Here is a 27,876-nt window from a genome sequence, read left to right as displayed (position 1 = left end):
GTGAATCCTGACGTGTGGGTGAAGCTCTGGATATCGTATGGCTGAATAACCATACATGGCTAAAGCGTTACTCCGTCTAATTAAAGTGAGTGACCAAGTGACAAACAGTGGACGAAAAAGCTAGGTCCTAAGGTCCATAATGTCTATGTTGAACTTGCCGACTAGCATAAAGGGTTTGTTCTTGTAGTTGTTTTATATCGCTTCATCACAATCATGATTGTTCACTTATTCTCAACCTTCTTTCAATCGCATTCACATATATGCTTCGTCTTTGGCCTTGGTTCGCTATACATCATGACAGTGGACAGTGAGAGTCGACGTGAAAGCTAAGTCCTAAGGTCCTTAATGTCTACGTTGAGGTCACCAGCTAGTGAAAATTGCTTCGTGCTTCTAGGTGTTCTGTATTGTTCTGTCACAATTATGATTGATATTAACCTATTATTAAACCTTCTTTTTTGCGGCTCACCAACACAATCGTCCCCGTCACGGACATCACGGACGTGGCCGAACAACCGTCAGCACGAAGCTGATTCACCCCTAAAACGTATAGCCGTTCCACCCAGTGCAAAAGCTACAGAAACAGCGGAGCTGCTGTACTTTGGCGCTCCTCTCACAGCATTGTGTCATTAGAAGTTGCTGTTGGGCTAGTTGGTAACCCGTCATACGGTATGTAAATTTAGCGAAATTTAGGAATACCTAGGAACACTCGCATAATGACACTCACTTCCATGTATCGATAGGTAACTGTGAAATAACGCTTAAATTTGACAATTCGTGCGTGTTGTTTTTTTTTCTTGAGTGGAAGCGAGCGTTGAAGTGCGAGTGTTCGCAGACATTTCGAAGTGGCGCTAAACTTAATTACGGCACTGTGTAATGTTTTATAATTTTGCGTAGTTGTTCGAGATTATACGTCATTTGTTGAGCTCCCTGGAAGAAGGCATGGGTGATCCCCTCCTACATCTGCTCCTGCTACAATAACTTCAGGCCAGGGGTCTTAAACAGTCAGCGGCCTTCATGAGAACGACAAACTTTTCAGCCATGGCCTATCCCGCACACGGCAATCTTCGTCGAATAATATCTTGCTTTTAATTTTCTAAACAAGTATTGTGGGCATCTGTCATGAGGTTCTTCCTCATCCATACATAATCACTATCATCCCCATCCGTTTGTCTGGCTGTCCTAAGGGTCGCCAATGTGTCATCACCATCATCATTGGGTGTGTTCTCGCTCCGCCTTTGCCTGCCGGTCTACTGGCAAAGTCTGAGGTCTAATCAACCTAATCTCAAACAAAACGTCATAGTATGTTCGTCAGCTGCGCAGGCACAGCTGGCATCAAACATTCTTTTTTTTATTAGGGAACTTCGGTGACTTCCATCCATCCATCCATCCATCCATCCATCCATCCATCCATCCATCCATCCATCCATCCATCCATCTGTCGATGCCCCGCCGCGGTGGTCCTGTGGCTAAGGTACTCGGCTGCTGACCCGCAGGTCGCGGGTTCAGATCCCGGCTGCGGTGGCTGCATTTTCGATGGAGGCGGAAATGTTGCAGGCCCGTGTGCTCAGATTTGGGTGCACGTTAAAGAAACCCAGCTGGTCGAAATTTCCGGAGCCCTCCACTACGGCGTCTCTCATAATCATATGGTGGTTTTGGGAGGTTAAACCCCGCATATCTATCTATCTATCTATCTATCTATCTATCTATCTATCTATCTATCTATCTATCTATCTATCTATCTATCTATCTATCTATCTATCTATCTATCTATCTATCTATCTATCTATCTATCTATCTATCTATCTATCTATCTATCTATCTATCTATCTATCTATCTATCTATCTATCTATCTATCTATCTATCTATCTATCTATCTATCTATCTATCTATCTATCTATCTATCTATCTATCTATCTATCTATCTATCTATCTATCTATCTATCTATCTATCTATCTATCTATCTATCTATCTATCTATCTATCTATCAGTTAATTGTCATGCCGGTAAAGCCACGTTGTTGTATCTCGTATACTGTCCTTGTGAAGTTTCTTCAACGGAAAGCAATAGATGACTAACATTGCGCAGCCCAGCACAGTCTCCTGCACGTAGTGGACAACGGCTACACAAAAAGATCGTCAATAGTCAAACGTGACTGGAGGATCAAGATGCACTTACACAGCAAATACGTGCAAGGTGAAATAAAATCACACCTAAATTATCGCATGAAAATACCTTCCCCGCGATGTCACACATCAAAGACGCATTTCGAACCACATACCACAACAGCGGAAGTGCGGCAGCCGGAGCCAGCACGCCGAGACACCACGAAACACGGTGCCGCAAACGAGCCGGCAATTTTCATGCGAGTGACGTCACAAAGCTCGAGCAAGAGAACGCGGCGCTTCAGCGAATGTCGAAAAAAAAAAGAGCGGAGCAACAGACGGCCACCGCCACGAACGCTGACGAACCGATTCCAACCGAGCGCCGAAAAAGCCGATTGTAGTAGCGACCAATTTCCACAGAGTTCCGCAGCCCAGCTAAAGTCAGCCAGTTAAAGCCTCCGCCTGCTTATGGCAGTGCACTTGAAGCGCGCGACTTATAACCTAGCCCGATGTTGGCTACGCCACCGCAGTGTGTTTCGGATGATTTCGCCGCCGGGCCGTGTTGAAGCCCCTGCCCAATATCGTGGGCCCGCAGCCAATGACCACCGCCAGCACTCGTTGAACGAGCGTCGAAACGGCCGATGGCAACGGCGTCATTTTTCGAGGCGAGAGGGTCACAAAGCACAGGCGAGCTGACGCCCAAGCCGAATTTCGAGGCGTATTTGAAGTGCGCGGTGTGAAACACGATCAAATGCGTTACAGGCAAGCGCGATGAGTTTTACGTAGACTAAAGGTGTGACAGAATAACGAATGATCACTTACCCCGGTTAAAGAATCCAGTGCCGATTGCTGCCCAGACAGATTGAAACCATGGATCTGGTAAGCGTAGCCTACGTCTTCCCGGCCGCCGTTTCCAGCCGGTATCGATGCTGTGCCACGACTACACTAGTCGTATAAAGCGCGGCGTCTACACGTGTCTTTACCAGCTCCGGAATCAATGGGCATGGCGAAACGTAAAAGCCGCACCACACGCTTATCTACCCATATATGTCATCTATATCGAATGCACCTCGGCGTAAGTTCCTAGATCGTCGAAGCCAATAAACGTGATAGAAATGCCAACATGACACCATGAACTCAAGAAGGAAAACTGATGCAGGAGCGAGGAGGAGTGTTAGTTCCCCTAGAAACGGTTTGTCCTCGGCGCGAAGGTTACACACGGCCTGTATCTCCTGCGTGGTTCATCCCTTTGCAGTACAACCACCGTATTTACAAAGGTTCCTCGACTCAAAATTTCGTCCTTGACTTGCCAGGGTTTAGCACTGCGCCGATGCCCGACTAAAAATGGCGCTGCACTTGTTAGGAATCGTTGCTCATTAGCGCTTATATGCAGCGACTTGTCTTAGACATGGGGCTCTCATCGACTTTCTCAAGTCAAGGTAGAGCGTACGGTGAAAGCGCGTTCTACAATATGTGGGTAACCGTTTTGCACACGGCGCGCATTCTTCTGAGGTTATTCCTTCAATGATCCATCCATTCATCACGTGCGCCTATTAGGCTTCATTACTCGCCTGTCGACTAATTTTTCTTTACATTGATACTAGTACTGCGGCTTCATGATTCCGTATAAGCACTTCCTCACGTGTTTGCGCATAATGATCTGGCGTTTTTACTGCCTCCGTGATTGGTCCACTTTTGGCCGAGTAATGGTTTCATGCGATGACGTCAAAGTGACGTAATAAATTTTGACGGCACGCGCACCATTCCTACATGCGTGCCTAAAATTTAGACTATGCGCTGCTCTGCCCTAGCGAGCTGGCTGACAACCAGCTTATAGGACAAAGCCACCACGAGGTATACTATAGACCATGCCCTCGTACATGTTACGCGCACTGAAACGCATGGCGAACGCCGTTATCACTCCAGGCTTTGCCTCATGAGCGCCTTGTTGTAGGTATACTCTTGAACTCTCAAGACCAGCGAAGAATCAGGTACTTCGCTAAGAACTGTGCCGCAGCGGGCGAGCAGCGGTGCCAGCGATTTTTCTCCGCTACGGTTTCAGCGACGTAGTGTGCGCGGTTGGATACTTTCGCGAGACTCAAAAAGACGCATGCTGTCTTATGTGAAGTATGCCTATGCACGGCCGGGCTAGAGGAGCACCACGTGCACCCTCCTTTAGCCTGGCCGTGGCCTATAGATGACGCGAAAGAAGCAGTGTGACCTCTCGACGTAGTACCAAGCATTGTACGGCATAAACTTACAGGCAAGTGTATGGAAACAGCAATTGCGAAGCTCGATGTAGCGTGCAGGTTGCTCGTCACGCACCGGCTTTGAAGTAAAGTTGATTTCTGAAGCAGCACTGAGGTAGCATTCGTCCCAGTAGCGGCTGTTATGAGCGAAAACATCACGTTTATTGAGTTGGTAGTCGCAGGTCTTGCTATATATATTACAAAAGCTGTTTCGCTACGCTTTTTCTTCATGGCGTGATAGCGGCTAGCGTGAACCCGCGAAATGCTCCTATCGCAGTCTTTAAAATAAGTTTTCGAAGTTGACGGTGATCGTGGAATGAATATTTAAAATAACCTTCACATGAAAGGTCAGTATAAATCGGAGATCAGTGGTGTTAGCGGAGATGCAAACATGTCGCAGCGGTAGTGCTTTGACAAAGTCGACTCGCCGTCGTCTGCAGACTTTTCACAAGCCTATATACGGTCGGCCGTCGTCTAAGCGGGATACTCAAAAAAAGATAATGCCTTTGGGGAACCTGGTGGTATTTCACTTTGCGGTGTTTCCATGGTTGGCATGAAGTGGGGGGTCAGTATTGTAACGTGCGTAGATCATCACGGTTTTTCTAGCAGTCATGGTCTTGTAAACGGTTTGGAACATTGCACGTGACAGTCAGATATGATACCGTATTTACTCGAATGTGACGAGAGTTTTTTTTTATTACATTTCTGCTACTAAAGTCACTCCTGGCGTACCAAAATTTTATTATTTTTTCTTCCTAGGCCCACAATGCGGCGGTGAGGCTAAGCCTCCCCGTCCCTACGTGGGAGCGCGGCCAAAAATCGTACCCCTATAAAACGGGGGTGGATTCCATCAGGAGCCCAATAAAGTTTTTTTTCGTCTATCTGTCCATCTATTCATCCTAGACTTAATGATGTCACCCGTTTTGCTACAAGCGTGGTTGTGTTGCAATTGAATAAAGATGTGTGTAATATACGGCGCGTTGCCCCGCCGCGGCGGTGTAGTGGCTAAGGCGCTCGGCTGGTGACCCGCAGGTCGCGGGATCGAATCTCAGCTGCGGTGGCTGCGTTTTCAATGGAGGTGAAAAATACTGTAGCCCCTTGGCTCAGATTTGGGTGCACATTAAAGAACCCCAGGTGGTCGAAATTTCCAGAGCCTTCCACTAGAGCGTCTCTTATAATCATACGGTGGTTTTGGGACGTTAAGCCCCACAGGTCAATATTCGGCGTGATGTTTGCGCAACCGAAGTTTTCGTGTGCTTTCTGAAACGTTTTCAAGGTAAGTTTCAATTAAAAAAAACTTGCGATATCTTCCAGAGCACGAACCCCAGTGCATTGGTAGAAATAGGCGCCGAAGGGAGTCAACTATGCGTAATTTGGATTATTTTTCCTGTGATTAATTTTTTTGTGGTTGTGGCATTCGTTAATACAAAAATAACGCTGGCCACGAAGCTTCTTCATCGTCTGATCAGCGCGCGCGGCGGCATGGTTAACATTAGTATTTGTTTGTACGGCCTAAGGTTGCCGGCTGTGCTCGACAGGCGGCGCTCTATGTCCGCGGAAACACAAGAGTGGGAAAGGGCTGAGAAAAGGGTTCCTAGTAGTACATCAACAGGCCCAGATGGCATTCCAATTAGGCTGATAAGGACATTAGGTTTGAAGTCTAAGCGGGCTTTGAGAGAGGCAGTGAGTACAATAATAATCGATGGTGAAGTTCCCGATGGATGGAAACTTAGCAGGATGAGCATGATCTATAAAGGAAAGGGGGACAAAGCTGACATAAACAACTACCGTCCTATAACAGTGACATCAGTGGTCTACAGGCTGGCGATGCAGATTATAAAGGGAAGACTGCAGGCGTGGATAGAGGATGAGGGGGTGCTGGGGGAACTGCAGAATGGGTTTCGGAAACACAGGAGGTTGGAAGACAATCTGTTCTCACTGACGCAGTGCATCGAAATAGCAGAAAAGGAAGACAGGCCCCTGTGGCTAGAATTTTTGGATATCAAGGGAGCGTACGATAGCGTGGTTCACGAGGAATTGTGGGGAATGCTGGACACACTAGGCGTGGAACATGTAGTCACTAATCTTTTAAAGGGTATCTATAAAGGTAACAAGGTAGTTATAAAGTGGAAAAAACAGGTATCCAAGCCTGCAGAGGTAAAACGGGGGCTTAAGCAGGGGTGCCCCTTGTCATTCTTATTATTCATGATGTACCTGCAAGGATTAGAGGCAAAATTAGAGGGAAGTGGACTGGGCTTCAACCTCTCTTTAGTTAAAGAAGGAAAACTTATTGATCAGGCACTACCAGCATTAATGTACGCAGATGATATAGTGCTAATGGCCAACAACAAGCAAGATTTGCAGAGATTGATGAACATCTGCGGTAATGAGGGAGATAGGTTAGAGTTTAGATTCAGTAAGGAAAAATCAGCAGTCATGATTTTCAATGACAACGAAGGTAGTGAGCTTAAAATACAGGAGGTCACGCTAGAGATAACAGATAAATACAAATATCTGGGCGTATGGATAAACAATGGGACCGAGTATCTGAGGGAACACGAAATATACGTGACGGCTAAAGGTAACAGGAATGCAGCAGTCATGAAAAATAGGGCACTGTGGAATTACAATTGGTAGGATTTTGTGAGAGGAATATGGAAAGGGGTCATGGTTCCTGGGCTGACGTTCGGCAATGAGGTCTTGTGCATGAGATCAGAAGTTCAAGCAAGATTAGAAATTAAGCAACGCGGAATATGTAGGCTTGCTTTAGGAGCTCACGGGAATACACCAAATCAGGGAGTACAGGGTGGTATGGGATGGACATCATTTGAGGGCAGGGAAGTTAGCAGCAAGATAAAATTTGAGAAGCGATTGAGAGAAATGGGGGAAGAGCGTTGGGCTAGGAAGGTTTTCAGCTACTTGTACATGAAGAATGTCGATACAAAATGGAGGAAGCGAACCAGGAAGTTGACTGGTAAATACTTAGAAAACAGCAGGTGGCCAAACCAAAGGGAACTATCGGTTAAGAAGAAAGTGAAGGAAACGAAGACTGACATGTGGAGAATGGGCATGATTAAGAAGTCCGCACTAGAGATCTATCGAACTTTTAAGCAGGAATTTGCCAAGGAAAGGATCTATGATAATACTCGGGGTAGTTCTCTACTGTTTGAGGCCAGGATGGGAGTACTGCGAACCAAGACATATCGGGCCAAATACGAAGGGGTAGACACAGTATGCAGTGCGTGTGGAGAGGAAGAAGAAGCTGCCGAACACTTGATAATGTTCCGTAAAGGGCTTCACCCTATAGTTCAGGATGATGGCGCAGAGTTTTTCAAAGCACTGGGGTTTAGGGACCGGGAGGGCAAAATAGACTTTAAGCAAGTTGACTTAACTAGAAGGAGGTTATCTGATTGGTGGCTAAAGTCAAGGCATGAGTGAAAATTATACTCTTCACTGCAAAGTACGAATCCTCAAACTCACTTTTTAAGGAAAAAAAATGTAAATATAGGTTTGGGTTCATTAAGTATTACGGCTTGGTGGTGCTAGCCACCGCACGATCTAAAGGGTACAGCCATATCCATCCATCCATCCATCCATCCATCCATCCATCCATCCATCCATCCATCCATCCATCCAACTCCAACGCAGGTTCCCCGTGGGATGGCCGTCTTGAATAGGGAGGCGCCACTACCGTGTCCTTCTTAAAGACCTCGGAGGCTTTCGGCTTAAAAAAATGAACATGAAACAAAGCTGTCGAAATATCACGCGCAGGTTCATTCTGTACAGTGGTCAACTCTCGTTTTTATAACGATGAAGCATTGTGCTCGGAAGTGCATGAGCGACATATGCGCCACATCTCAGCATGCCCGGTGTGAATGACGCGCCTCCCTTGATTTTTATTTTATTATTGTTTATAGTCGCAGATTAAACAACAGTTGGGCCGTCAGAATTGTTGTGAATGGTTTAGCGCAGAATAATAAAAAAAAACGACAGGCCTGCGCGGAATGCACAGCACAGTCACAGCGAAAGCTGGAAGAGTGGCCTTTCAGAACATTTTCTAGGCACTCTTTGGGTAACTGCTACAAGCACACTTATTGGGTACCTACTACACCATAAAGAATCTTACTTTTTGCGCAGTAGGCCAGCTTTTAGTAAGCTATCCTTCAACATTCTTTGGAAAACTATGGTATCCGCCACCCACTTGCTAGGAATTTTGTGCAATTTTTGTATGCAGTGGCACGATGAAGAAATATGTCTGAAGTGTGTATACGTGCCACAGTAATACGCGATCAAGAACAAGTTTTCCGATGTGTTGGAGCATTGGACGACCCACTCGTAACGCAATAGGCATTGTGTGATGCTTGGTTGTTAGTTTAGGTTCTAAAGCGCTTCATTATTCATATTAACACGATTTTTATCCCGACATCAAGCCTGCCTAAGGCCAGTTTATAAACGAGTTCCAAATGCCGGCGTGGGTTATTGGTAGAATACTGAATTGACACGCAGCAGACCCCTATTAGAATTCAATTGTCCCTTTAGTTTTTTTATTTATGGATTTCTTTTCTTATTTCTCGTCATACTTGTTATGGACACCGGTGGCGGCGGACAACTACAGCGCCGTACGAGACCCGCGTTCTGATCTAATAACAGCTCTCGATATAAAGACTAAATCAAGCGATTTTGTCATGATACGTGCCAACGATAAGCTCTCCTGTGTGGTACAGCTCAAAGCGCTTCTTACGGTCGAAGCACTTACGGTCGTGGCGGTGAAATAAGACCGACTATACAAGGCATGCTTATCGATGGCACCGCGCATGCCGACATGTGGCCCGTTTCGAACTGCATATGTCACTCGCAACCGTTTCGGGAGGGATGCTCCGCCGTTCTTGACGTGATTGATTTGCGCGGTTTAACGTCCCAAAACCACCACATGGCTGTGAGAGACGCCGCAGTGGAGGGATTTTGAACACCTGGGATTTCGACCACCTGGGGTTGATTAAAATGCACCCTATAGCCCTGTAAAGGTACCCTAGCCACTACAGACAACCACGGCGGGGCGTTCTTGACCCGAGAGTTGACCGCCGTACAAGCTTCCCCAGAACACGAATGGTTCCTTCGAGTCGAAAGGAGGGGGAATTCATGTACATTTACGCCGCCAACAAAAACGGAACCAACGGACTGCGCTAGTTACCACGGTCTCGGCAGGACCTGCAAAAGAAGATAAGTGTGAAGGGGCATTCATGAAGAACCCCGAGCGTGTGAAGTCCGGCAGCCTTTAGGCATGTCCCCTATATACGTGAAATCTGAGAAACTAGACCACTTGATTGTGTTGGGGAAAATTACACCATATTATCGATCGCCAGTCGTCGAGGAAGAGTGTGAATGCTTATTTCCCCAAACCTTGTGTAGAGTAACAAATTACTTCGATGAAGTCAGTCTTCACACATCTATTGATCTTGAGAGAAGGGAGATTGTCACACTAATAGCCCAAAGGTCGTTAAGGCTAGTGCTTGTAACCCAGGAATACATGGTTAATCCTTCCGTCATAGGACGCTGTATAACACCACAATTAGACTCCTCCAGGCAGAAGTAGTTGAATGTTTCCCTTGGATTGTTACGAGAAAACTCCCACAACAGGCATGGCATCGTTTAACATGGACGAATCCACGTTGACACATGGTACATGTATCCAGATAACTATTGTATCAATGGTTGAATACTACAGCTGCAAGTTACATTGATTACCACAACGAATCGCTCAATGACGACATCTGAATCGTTGGGATCACCTTGACAACACAAGCTTAACTCATGTGCTAGAAACCAGAAATACAGAATGTATTTATATTAGACCTAGCAGGGTACGTCAGAGAGTTTTGCAAGACGAGATGGCTATTTCGGAATACAATTACTGCAATGCAGCAAAGGTTCTTTATATATTGCAATAGCCTTGGATGATATCGTTACAGCGATATGCTTGATATGGCTTAAATTCTGGTTTCGGCGTCACCTACGACGCCTAAGATCGAAGTACCATTTTCTGTTTGAAGTGAGAATCTACCTTAAGCCGCCAATGTGAGGAAGCAGGTTTTCTGCACCAGAGTCACGTCATTGCTTGAAACTGTTGAAAAAAATAAAAGACTAGGAATGTAATGTAGGGCGATATTCACCTTAGCGTGTCTAAACTTTAGTGAAAGAACTCTATAATCAAACCAGCTGGGAGAAATGAGCTGAACATTTGGGTGGTTTGAAGCTGACCACACGTTGCAATGTGTTCTGAAGTCCACGTGGCTGACGAATAGGTCTTCCTTCACGAATTAGGGAAAAGAAGAAGTATGGTGTAGTGAGTACTGATCACCCAGTAGACATGCAATACAGCTCGCAAGGGTCAGTGGCACGCGCGCAAACGTGCATTTAATGTGCTCGAAACATCGCTGACGTGAATGAACAGCGAGTCCGACTTCAGATAGGTCAAATCTCCTTTTGAAGGTGAAGCTCAAAAGTCGTTTAAGTTTATTACTTCAGGGATGCCACGCTGATACACTTGTTTGGCGCAGTATAAGATATGCTCTAATGTTCGAGAACACTGAAACTTGCGAGGCAAGCATATCGTTGAAATGACAAGCGAACACCAGGGTAATAATAAAGTAAACACTTTTATTAATCTTTGCTGAAAAGTGAGGCCACGCTAAATGTGCTTAAAAAGTAGAAAATTTTCAAAAAAATGCAACCGTTTAGACAGATGGGCCTCCTCACAAAGCTCGAAATGGCTTCGCGCCTGAAATAAAAGTAAGGGGTAGAGCAGAAGCATGAAGAAACCGTGATTCAAGTTAGCGTATTTTTGAACAGTGCGGCATTTCTACGTTAAGGGCGGGGTTAGACTGCACCGCATCTGCAACTGTAGCGAGGCAAATACGTAAGGAGAGATTCTTTCTAACCCTAGGTTGGTGGTGAGGGGTATTAGGCTAATTGTCTGCTCAAAGTTCGTCCCTGATGTATTCGTTGTACCATTCTTCGTCTTCATCCTCTGTCAGATTGCGTGGAACCTGCGGAGCAAGGTAATACGGTTAAAAACGAACACTGCCAACGAACATTGAGCTAAAGTAAAGAACATTTTGCAGTAGAATAAACTAATATTATGCGGTATTCGTGCTTCAAAAAAACTGCCTTTAAAGAGACAAATGAAACTTGTAATCGAAAAGCCGGTGAAACAAACCTCATCCTGATTACTGCAGGATTTGTTTAGCGCAAGTGTTGCGTGTTAGCAGAACTCGTGGAGCCGACTAAGACTGATTCACGCATTATATTTAGAGCTCGACTCACTCGGAGTTAGGAATTGAAGAGACGTTGCGCAAGGCGCGATGCAAGATCATATACAACCACACGCTGCAATATGTATGCCGTATTGCGTATGGTTTAAAATTGTCGACCGGTGAGCAGATTTCTTCATTTGGCAACGATGAGCACTAGTGTGCCGTGTGTTTGCACAGAGGTCTCGCCTAAATAGAGGGCAGAAGCCGCATGCTAACCAAGAAAAAGTGGCTGGAGAGCAAGCACTCGTGGAATGCCTGCAACCCCGCACAATTATGCGGAAAAGAAACTGTGCGTGGATGAAATATAATTTACGAACAGCGCACAAACATCACTCGAGAGGAAGTTGAAACATGACTGGCTTTCGCAGTATATGACGTCCGGATATCATCTAAAGCCCTTCAGTTTAAAGATCATCGTCATCAACGTGGCGTATATGGGTACCCAGCATGTACTGTACAGTAAGCGTGCTGTTGTGGATGAACAGCAAGAACTAGCGCGTTCCGTACATCAATGGTGGCGTTCGCCGTAGCAGACCGCGATGGAGAGATATTGACCCGTAAAACTACTGGCGCCGTGCGCCAAGCCACGCTAAAGCTGAAGAGCAGTGCCAGGTTGGCACCTCCGTTTCTTCTGCTTCAGTCTGGACATCTTGCATGGTCTGCGACTGTAAACTTTGGGCTTTCTTTGAAGGCGAAATAGGACTAGCACTAAAGAAGGCCACGTTGCGCCCCAAGGACGACCACAGTCATCGTTTCCGAAGCTTGGTACACGGCTGGTGTAACAGCCATTTTTTTAATACTGCGCGAGTTGAAGGACTTTCAAAGGGAAACCGAAAAGGTATTATTGGTGGACAAGTGGTGGGCAGAACGTGGAAATCCTGCATGTGGCTTTATCCAGTGCGATCAAGAGAAGGCCCGGATGTGTACCGCAAACGCTTGCCACTTCATAAGTGGGCCGCAATGTGTGCTCGTTTGACAGTGTTCGTGCAATATAAGCATGTTCACGTTTCAAGCGCTGTTTCAGACCGGGGTCAGCAATAAAAGAGGGGGAGGGGGGGCTCAGTCACAACAACGTGATGAAAGACTAGTAGAAAGCCCAAGAAGTTAGACCACGTGAAGTCCTTCAACATAGACGTTGCGGGACTAAATGCGCAACCCGAAAAAAAAACCAGGGACGTGACCTTTCAAAATGCGAATGAAGGGTTGTAGGCGAGTGACGGATTTCTGAACCGCTTTCGACAATTTTGGCTTTGCTAAAGGTCACAAGGAAAAAACTTACTGGTATAGGATATGTGCTGCCGTACTCGCCGCTGGTGTCGATGAACTTTGATAGCTCCTCCACCGTTGCCTCGCCCCTGTACCTTATAGGCTGGACAGGAAAACATGAAAGATAGCAAGAAACGCAGGATGGGAATGATGGCAGTACAAGAAATGTAGGAAACGCAGCACAGCTATTGGTTAGCCACACGTGCACTGCAGACATGAATTATCTGTAAATGCTAGAGTGTTTTTCATTTAAAAAAGGCGGACTCGTTTCGAATGCACATTTGAAATGTACGAAGAGGTAGCCTTTGAATGACACGAAATGCACCTGTATGAAACAGGTGCATGGCCTGGGTCATACCGCGCTGATTCGTTAGTGGAATTCCAGAGCACGTTGTTGCCGTAGGAGCGAGATGGTCGAGGAAACTATTATTAAGCCTAGCATTTACATAAAAGTATGCACTGGTGTTTTTCATAGGAACCTGCTAGCGCCCCTGTTTTTCATAAAGTGGCAGAGTTTGAATATTACCGTTCTCTGAGAGGTGTTCGTGTGGATGACTTCTAGAAAATACACTGCCGAGGCAGTGACATGGGCGTTTAATGCCACTGCCAGAAATATCGCGGGAAGCACGTGATACGGCTTTTCACTGAAACTGTCTATAGAGGAAACATTCGCCCAGCAGGACGCACGCCCGGAAACTCACCGCATTGGTATTTTTCTTGTACAGCTTGAAGACTGGTAAGTGGAGAACCACAATGCGTTCGACTTCGTTGGTCGTGATGTCAATCTTCGCGATGACCACATCGTTGCGGTTCTTGTACTTCTCGGCCAGCGCTTCGTACATAGGTACCAGTAACTTGCAACGGGGGCACTGGGGGGTGTAATACTGCACCAGTACATCCTTGGTTATGTCGTAGACGACCTCCTCGAAGTTGTCGCCTATATTCAGTTCAACGGGGTGCGCCTCCGAGTCGCCCAGCAGGTCCAGGGGCGGCATACCCTCCTTGATTTTGCCGTCCAGCACATCCTGAACGAAGGTCTTGATGTCCTCAGCCTTGAGAGAGGCTGTCCTGGGCTTGAAGCGCATGAAGTCAACCTGGAAATTTACGAAGCGCTGGGCGGGCACCTCGTGCTCGGCGACAAAGAACAACCAGAGGATGTACTTGCTGTTCTCGTTGTCGGCGTCGATGGTCACGAAGAGAACCTGCCGTGTGGAATGAGAAGTTTAGTGAGAACAATAAAGGTATTCGAATTTAAGATGGCGGATAGGAGAACAAAACCAGAAGACTACTCGTGGCACTATTCTAGTGGTGCCTACGAGGCGTTTCCTGAACCGACTGTGTGCCTGAGTCTGCCGGTAAGGCCAGCTAGCATGGTCTAATGAAGAGAAGGGACTGCGCGTGTTGAGTTTACCGCATGACTTGTAGCACCATGTTGTCTCTAGGAAATCTGATGCAGGCTCGCAAAGAAGTTGAATGGGGGGCAGTTTGCATGGCGTGAGCTTAGCCAATATTTCTTAGTGTAGATATAACCTGCAGCCGTTATAGAAGTTACCGAGCTGCCTAGTCTGCGATGGTATACGTGCTCCCAGTTGTGAGCCAGAAAAAAAATATGTCATGAAGCTGAATTTCGAATCAGCCGTTATTATGGCCAGAGTAAAAGAATATGCATAGCGACATTTTGTTCTGAGCAGGGAGGCTTGCCAGAAGGCAAAACATGGTACCTGATGCTGAAAGGCGGCAGCAGCCTCCCTGAAGTTCGCGAGAACTTCCTCGAAGTCTGCACTCTTGTTGCTGTAGAAAAGGACGTTGTACTGGCGAGTCGGCCAACTGAACACATCGGGGGCGTTCTGAAACGACACAAACGACCAGATGCTGGAAAGGGGTAGTCATCGGACAACGCATTCGCTGCAATGCGTCTCCAATTTTTAGGAAGGTCCTCATCGATGAGGATCGTCCTGTGCATTTGCGAAGGGCAACCCCCAATAAAATGCAGCCTGAAGGAAGGAAAAAAAGTTGTGTGTACAAGGAGTGCAGGTAACTCCATACCTTCCCACTTATGCCTGGTCATCTCGGTTAAGAAATCGGGATATTCACGGGGGAAGGTGGGGGATTCCGTGAAACGGTATTGAGTATCGGTCAGGGAAATGAACAAAATTGTATCATACAGAGCCTACAGCTGTGGCCTAAAATTAGGCGAAGGTGGCCTGATTGAAGAGAGACTAACAGAGCGATCCTTGTACACTTCAATGGCAAGTCTACCTTCTCTGAACAAGGACGTAAAACAGAGGACGTGGGCAGCAGTGGGAGTGGTTGTGGTGGAAGAGTTTATTTCTGCTGATGTGCGTGTTTGTGTGAAGGGAGAGCCTTATGAACAAGAGCAATGGTTTGGCTTTTAATGCGGGATGTGCATCTTTTGGCGTTGAACAAGAAAGTACAATGGACGTATGTGGAAGCAAGCCAGCCATCCCGAGTTTTACTTTCTTCGATGCACTGCCCTCCCCTAGGGGACGCCGTGGTAATAGACTAGATACTTTAATGCTATCCCGTGTTACTAAAACGCACTCTCCGCAAGGAATGTTGGTGGCGTGGGAACGCCAGTCACTTGAATAGCACTGTCGCACCAGTGGAATGCCGAAAAAGTTGCGAAGAGCTAGACTTTGCTAGAGACTTGGTACTCACTTGATTCGTGAAATCCACAACGAGGGGCAAGCTGTTCTGCTGAACGAACTTCTGGACGTTTTCAGAGGTGACTGGCATGTCGAGAGTGGTGTTGCGGTCATCGAACTGGAATAAGAACAGAGCAATAGAAGTCATGGTGCAAACAGACGTGCGTAAGCAGCGGTAGCTGGAACATGGTCTTGTGCATCGCAGTTATCTCGTAATTGAGAACAAAGTTTGCAGCAAACCTGCCACGAGGGAACAGTCAACGTGGTCGGTTGCTTAAGACGCATTTGACGTGCACAAAGAGGAACCTTGAAATACGTGTTACCAGCAAACGTGGAGTACGGCTCAAGTGGCCGCTGTTAGAATTGTTAATACGAGTGACTGCTTTGATTCAGCAGCGACACTGGGTTATGGATAGGTGAATTATCGTCATGTGTTGTTTCAAGCTGCCGTATGTCGGACTACAGAAGTGGGCACTCTGAAGAAGGAGCGTGCCGTGTCTACAGGCAACGGTGGGAAACAGTTTGGGGCTTTTGTGCTTCGCGATGCGCTCCTAGGACTGGTAAACAGCCTATAGGATAGGGCCATTGATTGAGACAGCCTCCAATCACTAGGTATGCATGCCCATGAGCACGTGAGGAACAGCAGGCATGTTGGAAGAATTGATTGAGGCGTAGGACACTCGGGGGCACAGCACCACCGTTTTCGCATTGACATTTCATAAAATTTGGTCCAGCATACACATGTTGTCATGCGTTTTGGCGCCATTAAGAAACAACACAACGGGTGCTGCCACGTAATCGTACGTGAACAGCGCCGTGGACACACGTGTACCGCATCGAGCGACTACCGGCAAGAGGGACACGAGTTCGTACACATTAAATCGAATACCTGTGGAGGACACAGTCAGCAGTGTCAGAATGCGTTACCTGGAGAGTGTCTCCTGTGTTGAGTCTACTTGTACTTTAAGACGATGCACAAAGTGGGCGGTACGAGCTCCCACACGGTGCTTTTCTGCCGTGCCGGTTCTGTTTTGTTATTTATATTAAGGCTGCTTCAGCTGTCACGTTCTGCCAAGATTTCAGAGATACGACGCGGTCATGGCACAGAGGATAGCGCACGCAACCACCTTGTGCCGAAGCTCAAGCACGATGTGAAGTTCAAGCACGACCTGAACCATTACGTGGTTAAATCCTCGTGCATTCACAAAGATGCTGGGAAAGTTCGGCGAGTTTGGTCGAGCGAGAAATTGAGTATTTTGCAAAACACGTGGGCTGGAAAAGCGGCTCTACGGGTCGCTCGTGAGCAGCGACGCGACTGGCTGTGGGAGAGTGAATTCAAGGGAACGATATGGGTGCATAGTCAGCTGCACGTGAAATCGGGATAACGGCGCTCCCCAGCGTCGCAGCAAAACTGAACTGTGGCAAAAGGTGGTGGGTGGTCGTGAAGGAAATAGACATCCGCCGACTTATGGCTTGTTCTGTCCCAAGATTGCTTGGCCGGCGCACGTGTCATATCTGTAGGTGTTGTGGACCCTGTACTTATAATCCGCTGGATAGCGCTAATATTAGGGTGACCGTGTGAAGTGTGGCCCACTAAGCTAACGTGACGTAGTAGTGGCTGACCGGAGAGTGGTATTGTCTCAATCACGTCGTTGTGGACAAGTGCGAGTCTGTACAAGAAACACCGGAAAACTTTCTCCCGAGAGCGGTGTGAAACAGAAGTAGAGATGGATGCCGATACAGTGTTCGTGGGTCTCTTCGAAAAAAAATGCATTGTTGCGCTGATGAGATTGTAAGATATGTAGCATGAGAGCATCCCTGAATGGACGCAGATTTTAAGTGTGGACAGTCATAAGGCGGGGTTCGGAAAGCGTGAACAGCTGAACGCACTGTCACATGCTGTGAATTAGCAAGATGAAGATTGCCACATGATTGACTTATTAGGAATGGGATGTTGGTCCCAATGACGAGTTTCTCATTGTTCATGTTACAACCACTTCAAAAAATATGAAAAAGCGTTCAAAAGACATGTCAATGTTTATGTCAAGTCTGAACTGTCGATTGTACTTCATGCTCGGAATGGAACCGACCACTGACCTGTACCGTGTAATAGGCACTTTCGGCATGATTAGTACTAGCCTGGTGATGTCCATGCACCGCTACCTCGATAGAAGCCCCTCAGTACGTCTACAGCACTTACGGCTGTTGTGCAAATACGGAGTAAGTTTATATGGCGTGTGGCATGGAGTGCAATTGGAGCAGCACTGACCTTCTTGAAGAGCATCACTCCGTCCTTGGTGGCACCAAGCTCCCTGTAGACGACGTCGTTCGATGCGATCGCAAACACGTGGTGATCGAGGACATACGCGGCCTTGAGGAACTCCTTGGCTTCCACGCTCGTCTGGTTTTTGAAGAAGCCCACGACAGTGACCTGGGCACTGTCCACGAAGGCCCTGGCATCGTCCGCGGTAAAGAGTGGCTGAGCCAAGGTTCCGGCCTTCTTTCTGACCCACTGGACCATAGCCTCTGCTGTGCGGTTACCGCTGTACCTGACGAGCTGGCCTTCGCGGTAAAACATGAGCGTCGGTATGCCACGCACGTATTCCCAAGAGAGGTGGCCCTCAAAGCTGGCGTACACCTTGGCAAGCTTGATGCCGGATCCCGCCTCTTCGAGCTGCTTGGCGGCCTTGGCGAATTCAGGCGCCATTGCCTGGCAGTCGTCGACGAAGGGGAGGTCTGCGAGAACGAGCAACAAAGAATGAGCCCGTTATGCCACCGTTATTTTAACTTCCGCACTCCCGTTGACGACATAAATGTATGACAACTGAGGAGGTTGAGTTTTCAGGAAAGCCCAGGGCTTCGGGCCAGTTAACGCAAACAACTGGCACGGTGCAAATTTGTTCAAGCTATGTGGGGTTTCCGGAAAGCACCGACAAAGGAACCTAGTAGCTTCCTCCTTTCGCCTACATCACAACCCTACAATGAACGGCTCTTGCTAGAGCAGAGGCTGTCCTCTCTTGGTGTGTTAGATATTTCTCGCCAATTTGGCGAGACATATCTAAAACAAGGAGGACAATACAAATCATGGACAAGACATGCAATTTATAAATGAACTGGTTTGTGTCCTTGCCATTCAATCGCACGCCCGTATTGTATTATCTGGTATGTGAAACTACCACAATCACGTGATTTGAGATCGCTCTGTAACATTTGCGCGAGAAATTTATATGCTCAACTCCTGGCGCTGGCAATGGCCGCGTGTTATACGAAGATATTGTAAGGAAAAACTAGCTGTAGGAAATCACTTTCTGGTCTTTGAAGTCCGAATGGTTTCTCAAAAGAGGTTGAGATGCAGCAAAGCTCTGCGAGTGCGCAACATAGACTTCAGTCTGCCTTCATTGCACACGTATGTCTTCGGACATTTCATGGTCCGACGATGGTGTGGTTAAAAAAGCTTTGTCAATGATGAAAACGCCTAGCGAGTTGTAAGCGTGTTGTCCTCACATGTGACCGCACTGGATATGTATAGTGGAACGCAGACGAATAAGATTAGCGTTTTAACAACTATGAGCCGAGAACCAGTGAAAGAGTGTTGAAGGCAGTGAAAGAATTCCCGACAGTGCGACGTATCTCGTTGATATCGGTACAGAACAAGTAATCATGACTACGTGGCAATATGATGAGGACAAGCGTCATGTTTACTCCATAATGTGGACGAAAGCAGAGACTGCGTGTGTAAAATGAAATTCCGCTTAACTACTGGCCGCGAAACGGAAACCGACTACAGGAAGCAACACGCGCTGTACACCAACATCAGGGAGCCGAGCGTCGACCGTCGAAGAAGTGAGAAGTATTGAAGAGCGTCGGCTTTTGCAGACGTACCACCGAAGATTCTAGCGTTATCGTAGTGGCCGTGCAGGTTTTGGAACGAAGCGATCTTCGCGGTGAGGACGTAATTTGAAAGGTTTTACAAGCATCTGAATAATGCTGTCAGGCGCAATCTGCGCAAGGCAGCAGTTGCATTTTAATGGGACGACAACATAAAAATGGGGAGTGTTGCAGTATTTCAGTGGAAGAAGGTCCATATGAAATATTCAGCTTGCGGCTATGATTGATGTACAATCGCTTTGTAATACCTATGCTGCACGGCACAATTTGTTTCGCATTCATGCGTAGATATACACGCAGAGGCACCCGCATGTACAATATGTGCGATGCAAAAACAGCTAGAAAGCGCCGAAGTGTGCTCGCTCCATGGGATTCTTAAGACCACAAAACGAACGGGTAGCCGCTGGCCTAACAGGCTGTTGGCTCGTCGTGCACACTGCTAGCCTAGTGCTATGCAAACAAGCGGGGGTGCTCCGAGATTACTTGAAGATTTCTACTGTAGGGGTAGGCATCTGCTGGTCGAAGCCATGTGTGCAGTACTGTGAACGAAACACTGCCGAAAATTCTGCACTGAAATGCAATGGCCACGGCCGGAATGGAAGCCGGGACATACAAGTGTGAAACGGAGCATGTTAGCCGCGAATGTGTCATGGAGGAGACTTCATTGATAAATATACATGCAGCAGTCATAAAGGTTGTGAAGAACGTGCGCCGGGTTATAGTCAGTGATTGCACAAACCGTGAGGCGAAGAAAGAACATTGACGCATAATTTGTACATATTTTGCACGAAGTTTTTATTGCACTCGCACTTCTGGACGCCTATGATGTAGGAAAGTGCGCCACCTAGATTACATGAAGAGCAAATACAAGGTTCACCTGTAGATTCTTAGCGTGCTTTCCACGATCTATGGAAAGGTCGTGCGAGCTGGATCCTCGAGCCGTAAGTGCTGTCCGCGTCGAACGGTATATCGGGAATGAAGCGTTGCAAAACCTCGATACGGTTATCGAGACAAGCTAGGGGCTTCATTGTGGACCTAAAGGCAAGCCAAGAAGGTCTTGAATGTTACCTCAATCAAATGCAGCTGCCGTGACCGAGATTCAACCCCATGACCTTCGAGTTAGCAGATGAAAGCGCTGACCACTTGAACACTTTTGATCATATGGTGATTTTGATACGTTAAACCCCACAGATCATTATGAGAGACTCAATAGTGAAGGGCTGAGGAAATTTTGACCTCGGGTGGTTCAACGTGGATTCGAATACGAGTACACGAGCCTACAGCATTTCCGCCTCCATCGAAAATGCAGCCATTGCAGCCGGGATGGAATCCCGCGACGTGCGGGTGCAGTAAAACACTTAAAGAGGCACAGCGTGTAAAGGTAAAAGTTTATCCCCCTACTCCGTTAAACGTCGTATTCAATGCTAAACGTGGCTGGAGTGAATGTGCGATGACGTTAAAGTATTAGGCGGAAGTGGTATGTGCAAGTATGGGAACATCAAATATCAGAATCGGGCGTAAAATGCTCGAGATAGAGGCACCAGCGAAAGATAAAAGTTCAGGAAGCCACCAGCAGCGGAGCGCTGAACACTCGATTGATTGATTAGCTCAAACGTCGGGCCTGTGTGTAGGCAAGCTTGGAAACAGAAAACCTACGAAAAAAAAGCAGCGATGAACAGCACGTGACAACTTCTTGCCAAAAAGATAAACAGCCGAAAGTAGGCATGCCGTTTGATGTTCTTATTCCACAATGTGCGCCTCCGATATGCAAAAAGTGAAGTAAACGCTTGATCTTAAAACCAAGCGAGGCAAACACGTGAAAGCCAGAAAAGCCTAGCCAGCCACAGACTAAAGATACAAAAGGATCTAAAACAGATTTGAATCGTGATAACGTGGCATGCACCGTAGATAGCTCATTTCTTTATTTGAGAGGAAATTTTATTGTGGTTATCGTTGTGGAGCTTTATTCTGTGTAGCTGACTAGGCTTCTCTGCTTTAACGCGTTTACCTGTTTTAGAATAGGATAACTGAACTTCTGTCATAGCGGGGGCGTGCACTGCCGTAAAACATTTAGACGGTGCGGTTAGCTTCCATTACATGTCCTACTGTGGCGTTCTTCGCTTTTCCCTCACGTTCACCCTATGGTTTCGAAGCGTGCCTACGAAGAGGCCCTGCGTTCGAAAGAATGAAGCAGTGGAGAGTTTGCGACCTGAACGTGCTGCTGTTTTGGTTGGTAAATTCTAATGGTGAACTGAATCCCTCAAGCAGCAGCTGTAGTAAAGTGCTTGACGGAACGGAAGGAAACGCGAGTAAACAATTTTGTTGAATTTTTTTTAATAGGTAGCATGAAGCATAGTGCTGCAGTGTGCGCGAAATTTTGTTTGCACAAGTGGTGCCGATGTAGTTTAGGAACAAGGTGTTCATAAGCAGCTGTAGTTGTGTGAACTAAGTCACTAAGCTGTCCTGTAGGAATATGTGGAACTTTATAGCCAGCGACAACCTCGTTATAAATTAGACTCCTAGCACTTTCGCAATGAAGTGTGGCAGTCTATTTCCGCCTAGAGGGATCGTGGAGTGGTGGCGCATGTGCTAGCATATTCATGCGGAAATGGAGAGGCATGAATTAGGCTTGATAAAGGGGTCTGCTCACTTAGGCATGAGTATAGCTGGTGCATGATGTAAAGCGACTGGCCTATAGAAAGACGGCTGGGAACCGAAATCTGAAAACCCAAACGTGCACTGTAGTGCTGTACGAAAGGGAATACATGAACGCGTGGCCTGTGATCTGCGGCGGCTGCCTACAGCACCATCAACCGACAAGTGAAGAAAGCCCGTTAGGTTTTGGTGTTATCTGTGGCCAAGAAAAATAACGTTGTCCGCGAATACTGCAGTGGACTACGAACTGCAGGCGTGAGACGAGATTGAGTGCGAACGAGTAGCACGTTGACGTTGAAAGCGAAGGCAGTTTCTTTTGCCGCCGGTTGATGGTGCTGTAGGCAGCCACCGCAGAGCTCGAGGCATGCGTTCATGAGATCCCTTTTGTAAAGGGCGACAGCCTACAGTTATTCAAGAGCGAACCAGGAGAGTTACTGGTACGAGCATTACGAGATTCCACGTGCTGATTCGGGCATGAAATTCAGGCATTGGATTCCCACAATACCGCATTGACATTGAATGTCCCACTACGTTGAAAGTTGACAAGTGCATTGAGATTCGTTCTGTAAAACAGGTAAGGACTGCCTTTGGAGCGTTCGTATAGAGGGAAATGTTGTGAAGCGGGCGCTACAGAACACTGAGAAATGCGCGTTAGCAAACGAATGAAAGAAAAATTGAAATACTTGGCGCTTCAGGAACCCTATAACACGAGAAAATAAGGAGGTGCGCAGGTGTTTGATTTTATCACCGAGTATGTGAATGTATCCAGAACTAGTTCGCCTGAACGCTTTTCACGATACAGAAACACTCCAAAAGTTCAATACTCTCGTTCCAATAAATAGGTCGAACGCGTCGTGTGCAAAGTGGTGTGTGTGTCCATTTAGCCACCTTCAGACCGACTTTGCAATAGAAGTTTGAAATGGAATGTGAAAGGTTAAGACTGACCCCCGTATTCTAGAACGTCTCTGCACACAACGCTCCCCCTACACTTGAGAAAGCCAATGGGAGCGCCATCTGTAGTCACAAGTCACTGCACATCAGCGATAATCTGCGATTCTGGAGCAGCGCAGCGCCATTTGCAGCCGAGCGGTGGCGCAGTGCTAAACTCTATCGAGTGAAGGGTGAAAGTCGAGTTGAGGAGCGTTTGTGAATACGGGGGTAAGAAACGTTTTGGAAGGGTGATTGGCATGCGTGTATAACTTGCTCACGACGACAGCAAACCCATGCAAGCGGACGGTTTTAAAGTCAGATGTGATAGGAACACTTCATTGAATTCTAGAAGAACGATACTAAGAACATAAGCGTTGCTTCTGGTCTTTGTGCTTACGTCATTACATAGGCGCTGATCACAACCGATTTAAAACGGGCGAATGCTGGGCAACATGTCATCTGGCACAGAGAATAGATAAGGCTGGGCGTGCGTGTGCGTGACGCAGAATCACTCCGTTCGCTATGACAGCCAGACAGCACAAGATAAGCTGACGGCACTTATCTCCCCTGGATAAACGTCCGATCCAGGAATTCCGAATCCACTTCGTGGCCATGAATAAGAAAGCAGGGAGGGAGAGGCGAGATTTGAATAGGAGAAGGAAAAATCGTAACCACAACACCCTAAGGAGGGCGACAGCTGAAGGGGGACCTGAAGCAATTTTTGGAGGAGCTACATGCCTTTGGAGCGTGAAAACCGGACTACATCGACGACGAGAACGAAGGTGGAGCAACACAACACCAATTTGGATAAGCGGTGACGAATGTTGAAAGAAAATACCGTGCCTTGCCACCAGTACTTGGATTTGCAGTATTAAAACTAATGGAAATTTTAGAAAACCGCGAACGTATGTGACGGCTCCAGCATTGCCAACTCTCACCCGAGTGCCGATCAGATGCAGTACGAGAGCCTTTCAGAAGCGAAAATTGATCAAAACCGGCAGAAGTACTAGCCAACGAGTACTAGCGCAAGGGACGTCAGTCGCAACCTTTCTTGCAGGGTGATGTATGCTGTGTGATGATTTCGGTATTCGTAGAGAAGAAGAACTAAACAATTCTTAGGGACAGAACAATGAACGCCACCTGAAACTAGAATATGACAATGCACGTTTTGTTATGATTGTAGAAAAAGAAAAGGAAATGGTGATTGAAAGAAATACAGCGTAAGGAAGAGTTGGCGGCACGGAGATAAAGTATAAGCAGAATGTTTAGGATGTGCCTAAAAAGATTGTGCACGCCTTAAAAAAAGAACAATGGTTCTAGCCTACAGGAAGATCGGGGCAGACGATGCCGTCGGTGGGACTGGTTTTGGTATCTGCGCGTTTGACTGACGAATTCCGCAGTATAAGGCTGAGGTGATACGGCGTACGGACGAAGTTATTTGCATACAGAAATACACAAGGACACAGGGGAAAGAGCAGGCTGCAGTAACTGGCACTTGGAGGGGCATAACGCACGATAACCATTTATCGGAAACCATTTATCAGCCAACGTCAGTGCACAGCATTCGAAATAGGAGTAGCCAGAGTAACCACCATCGAGTGCAAAAAGTCACCGAATTATCGTCGCTGGAGCCTGTGAAAGCATCTAAAGAGCTCAGCATGTGCTATTGTGTTCCTGGCAAGCGGGCGACCTGGACATGCCAGACATTCGTCAAGCAGGAGCGAAAGAGGGTGATGAAAGAAAAACTTCATATCTGGTCGTGATTTGTTGTTCAAGACCAAAGAAGCACACGCCCCTCGGAATGAATAGGAGTAGTTTCTGTAGTGGTTAGCAAGAATAGGCGTAGTAAAAATATGCGGAGGTTTGCGAGATAGATAGGAGCCCTTTATAAAGCACGGTATGGTTTTCGCACAGCGAAGACAGACTGTCGTACGCGTTTGGGAGAATTGTACAAGAGAAGGAAATTGCAGAACCGCTGCCTTTTTTTTTAACGTGGTGAGGTTAGGACATGACAGGAGTTAGTGTCAGGACGCTTGGACTGCATGATGAGCTACTTCTCAGATGCTACCGAGCAAATGAGCGAATACGGACCACAAAAGAAAAAAAAGTTTCAGTAACAAAGAGCTGGCGCCATTTCATGAATTTTACGAAAATGCCAATCAAATACATGAAGACCTTGAAGAATTAGCCTACGATTAGTCACAGTGAAAAAGAAAAGTCGACACAGTCGGTTGAAGGCAGGTTTAGGCGCCATGATTAATGTTGAAGGTATTTGCATTTGACATATGTATGAGCATGTATTTTAACTTCTGACGACATACGTGAACACTGAAGCATAGGCGCGCGTGCTAGGTGGTCGGGCAAGTGGGTGGCCGCACGATCCTGGCCACGTAAAGGGGGCGGAAATTCTGCACCAGAAACTTCGGACGAAAGGGGGGGGGGTGACCCTGCAGTAAACGTCCACCCTTTCTTATTGCCGAGAACACCCTGTGGTCACCCGAGCTTGGTCATCAAGAGACGCATTCCACTAATTAAGGAGATGTGCACTGGGGAACTGGATGACCAAGTATATGTACCGAAAAAAGAAACGAAGTAAGCTACGTCATTAAAAACAAAAGAAAAGCAGTAAGGAGAAACTTGTACAAGCAGGTGGACGAAAAGACACCATCGCGCTATCATAGGTTTAAGTGGAAAAATTAGCAGTCCAAAAGAATGAAGAAGCGGGTGGACCGATTCGGGTCACGCCTGGCACAATTTGAAAAGCTGCAACGTGTTGGATCAGCGTAGCGCATAATTTGTGAAGAGTATCACTGGCCCAGCTGTGGGACCCTTGCACATCGGCAGACTGTGCGCCCGTGAAATTCAAGGAAAGATGGATGCAGCAAAAGTAGCGCAAAAACGAGTGGTAATATTCACTGCAAAAAAAAAGAAACAGATACGCTCACCATTTAGTTTGGTATAAGAGCCCTGTAACCGACACAAAGCTGCGCGGCGTAAAATAGCGAAAGCCGTTTTTTGTAGGTGCCAAGGTAACTTCTTCAATCCTTCCTACAACGCATTGAACGGAAACACTGTTTACCCGACAGCGCACAGCAAGACCACTCCAATGCACCGCTTTGCGAAAGGGAACACGCGAGCTCATAGCCTACACTCTGCCGCGGCAGAAGGATGAACAGACAGCTAAGGGAAGCACATGCGCTTATGAAGTCATTTAATAGCAAACTAAATGAGTGATTGCCATGGACAATCACTGCAAGAAGACGCCCACTCCTTCCCGGCAGTGGGCAATGCTGCGTAGAGCGGACACACTTTGCTTAGCTACTGGTCAATGGTGCTGCAGACAGGCGCCGCAGAACGTAGGCCACGCACCCACGTGTTCTCTTTCATAAGCTACGACAGCGTCACAGCTATGTCGACAAGGAACATTGCGACGTTAGCGAAAGAAAAGACGGACACATGCGAGAGACAGAAGACTGCGCCTGTCTGTCCAGCACTAAATTTACCGCCCGATGTAATCACCAGCTCGTCTAACAACGAGCTCTTATTAAATACAACTCCATCGATACGGCTGCAGCTAAAACGATGTAGCACCAGAGTTAGAAAAAAAGGCTGCTTTGTCATACTCACAGAACATGACGAAAAGGAGCTTGTGGTCCTTGATGGCCTGCTCGAAGTTGCTGTCATTGAGAAGGAGTACACTGTCCTCGACCTCGTAGACGGCGCAGTTGGCCGACGCTAAGAAGCACAGTAGCCCGATTAAGCTCAGAGAAAACATTGTTCTTTTCGTAAGAACGGTAGAAGCGAACTGGCTAGCAACACTCTACACCTCTCCGCGAGCCCGATTGCGTGCCGAGACAAGAGGACCACAATTTAAAAGGAGGCAGCAAGTCACCTGACCACATTCGCACCAATGACGCTTCAACACGATTACGGCTACTCCCACAAACTGAGCATGCACCGGTCTCAAACGGTGGGTGGGTTCTTATCAAGTACCGCGTTCGTATCGTAGCCATGTCGTGGATTGATAGTCAAATTATATCGGTCGCGAAACTTGGAGCGAAAAGTGTCAATGTTGCCAATGTTGCAAATGTTGAACAATGTTGCCACAAGCGTCAACGCCTGCCGGCGTTTTAGGCGCGTGACTAGGTGAGGAAGGGCCAAATCACTGAAACAAAAGACTGAATATGTAATTTTTGAATAGTCGTATATATATTCTTCAATAGTTTGGCGCACTGCCGGGTGAACAAGCCATCGCTCGCTTTTGCGTGGTGGTTTCGTGCGTATATCTTCGTTAGTTTGTTTATTTCTATGTGCTGTTTACCGGCGTGACATTTGAGAGGTGAACAAGTTCACAAAATGTGTAGATAGCTGCTCCTGTGACTGCTTTCGTTGGCGCATAGCCGGCATACCCTCGACTTTGGTGACTGTAAATGCGACGCGCTAAGCAGCGAGACGCTGTACTTCACGATAGCAAAAGTGATTATTCTCAAAGCTGCTGTCTCGCTGCAGTGGTTCTCAACGATTGGGCGATGTGAGTTTTCGAACTATTCGCTACTGTGCTCGTGAACAGTTGTCACATTTCAATCTGCGAAGTTTTCAGTGTATATTAAAAAAAACGCCGTTTGGCTAACAAAACAATTTTCTATCCTCAATCTTTCTTGTTGGTCTTATTTTTATCTCGTTATAGAACTAGCGAGGTACAAGGCGCAATAAAAGTGCGTACTTAAAATGGCACGTAAAAGGTCAGCAATTAGGAAAATTTTTCGTTCCGCGCCTTGCAAGGCAAATGCACGACATCGCTACCA

General features: G+C 47.0%; 1 protein-coding gene across 1 annotated transcript; it reads right to left on the bottom strand.

Moving 5' to 3' along the window:
• Positions 1 to 11,130: 11,130 nt before the first annotated feature.
• Positions 11,131 to 26,917, bottom strand: LOC119179359 (protein disulfide-isomerase). The gene is made up of 7 exons (XM_075868794.1): positions 26,699 to 26,917; positions 17,868 to 18,334; positions 15,612 to 15,716; positions 14,654 to 14,779; positions 13,634 to 14,134; positions 12,946 to 13,035; positions 11,131 to 11,399 (listed from the first exon to the last, which is right to left on the bottom strand). The coding sequence occupies exons 1-7, from the start codon at positions 26,844 to 26,846 to the stop codon at positions 11,331 to 11,333; spliced, it is 1,506 nt and encodes a 501-aa protein (XP_075724909.1). The 5' UTR covers positions 26,847 to 26,917; the 3' UTR covers positions 11,131 to 11,330.
• Between the last annotated feature and the right edge of the window lie 959 nt (positions 26,918 to 27,876).

This window comes from Rhipicephalus microplus, chromosome 7 (assembly GCF_043290135.1).
Source record: "Rhipicephalus microplus isolate Deutch F79 chromosome 7, USDA_Rmic, whole genome shotgun sequence".
In the NCBI taxonomy this organism is placed as follows: domain Eukaryota; kingdom Metazoa; phylum Arthropoda; class Arachnida; order Ixodida; family Ixodidae; genus Rhipicephalus; species Rhipicephalus microplus.
The sequence above is the reverse complement of the archived record's forward strand: the minus strand, read 5'-3'. Positions and strand labels throughout refer to the sequence as shown.

Bases quoted from the DNA above. Each gene is read 5' to 3' on its own strand.
- LOC119179359 (XM_075868794.1), bottom strand. From the start codon at position 26,846: ATGTTTTCTCTGAGCTTAATCGGGCTACTGTGCTTCTTAGCGTCGGCC. The intron at 14,780-15,611 runs GTGAGTACCAAG...GTGTCGTTTCAG, and splicing joins TTGTGGATTTCACGAATCAA to AACGCCCCCGATGTGTTCAG. The intron at 14,135-14,653 runs GTACCATGTTTT...TCCACACGGCAG, and splicing joins CTGCCGCCTTTCAGCATCAG to GTTCTCTTCGTGACCATCGA.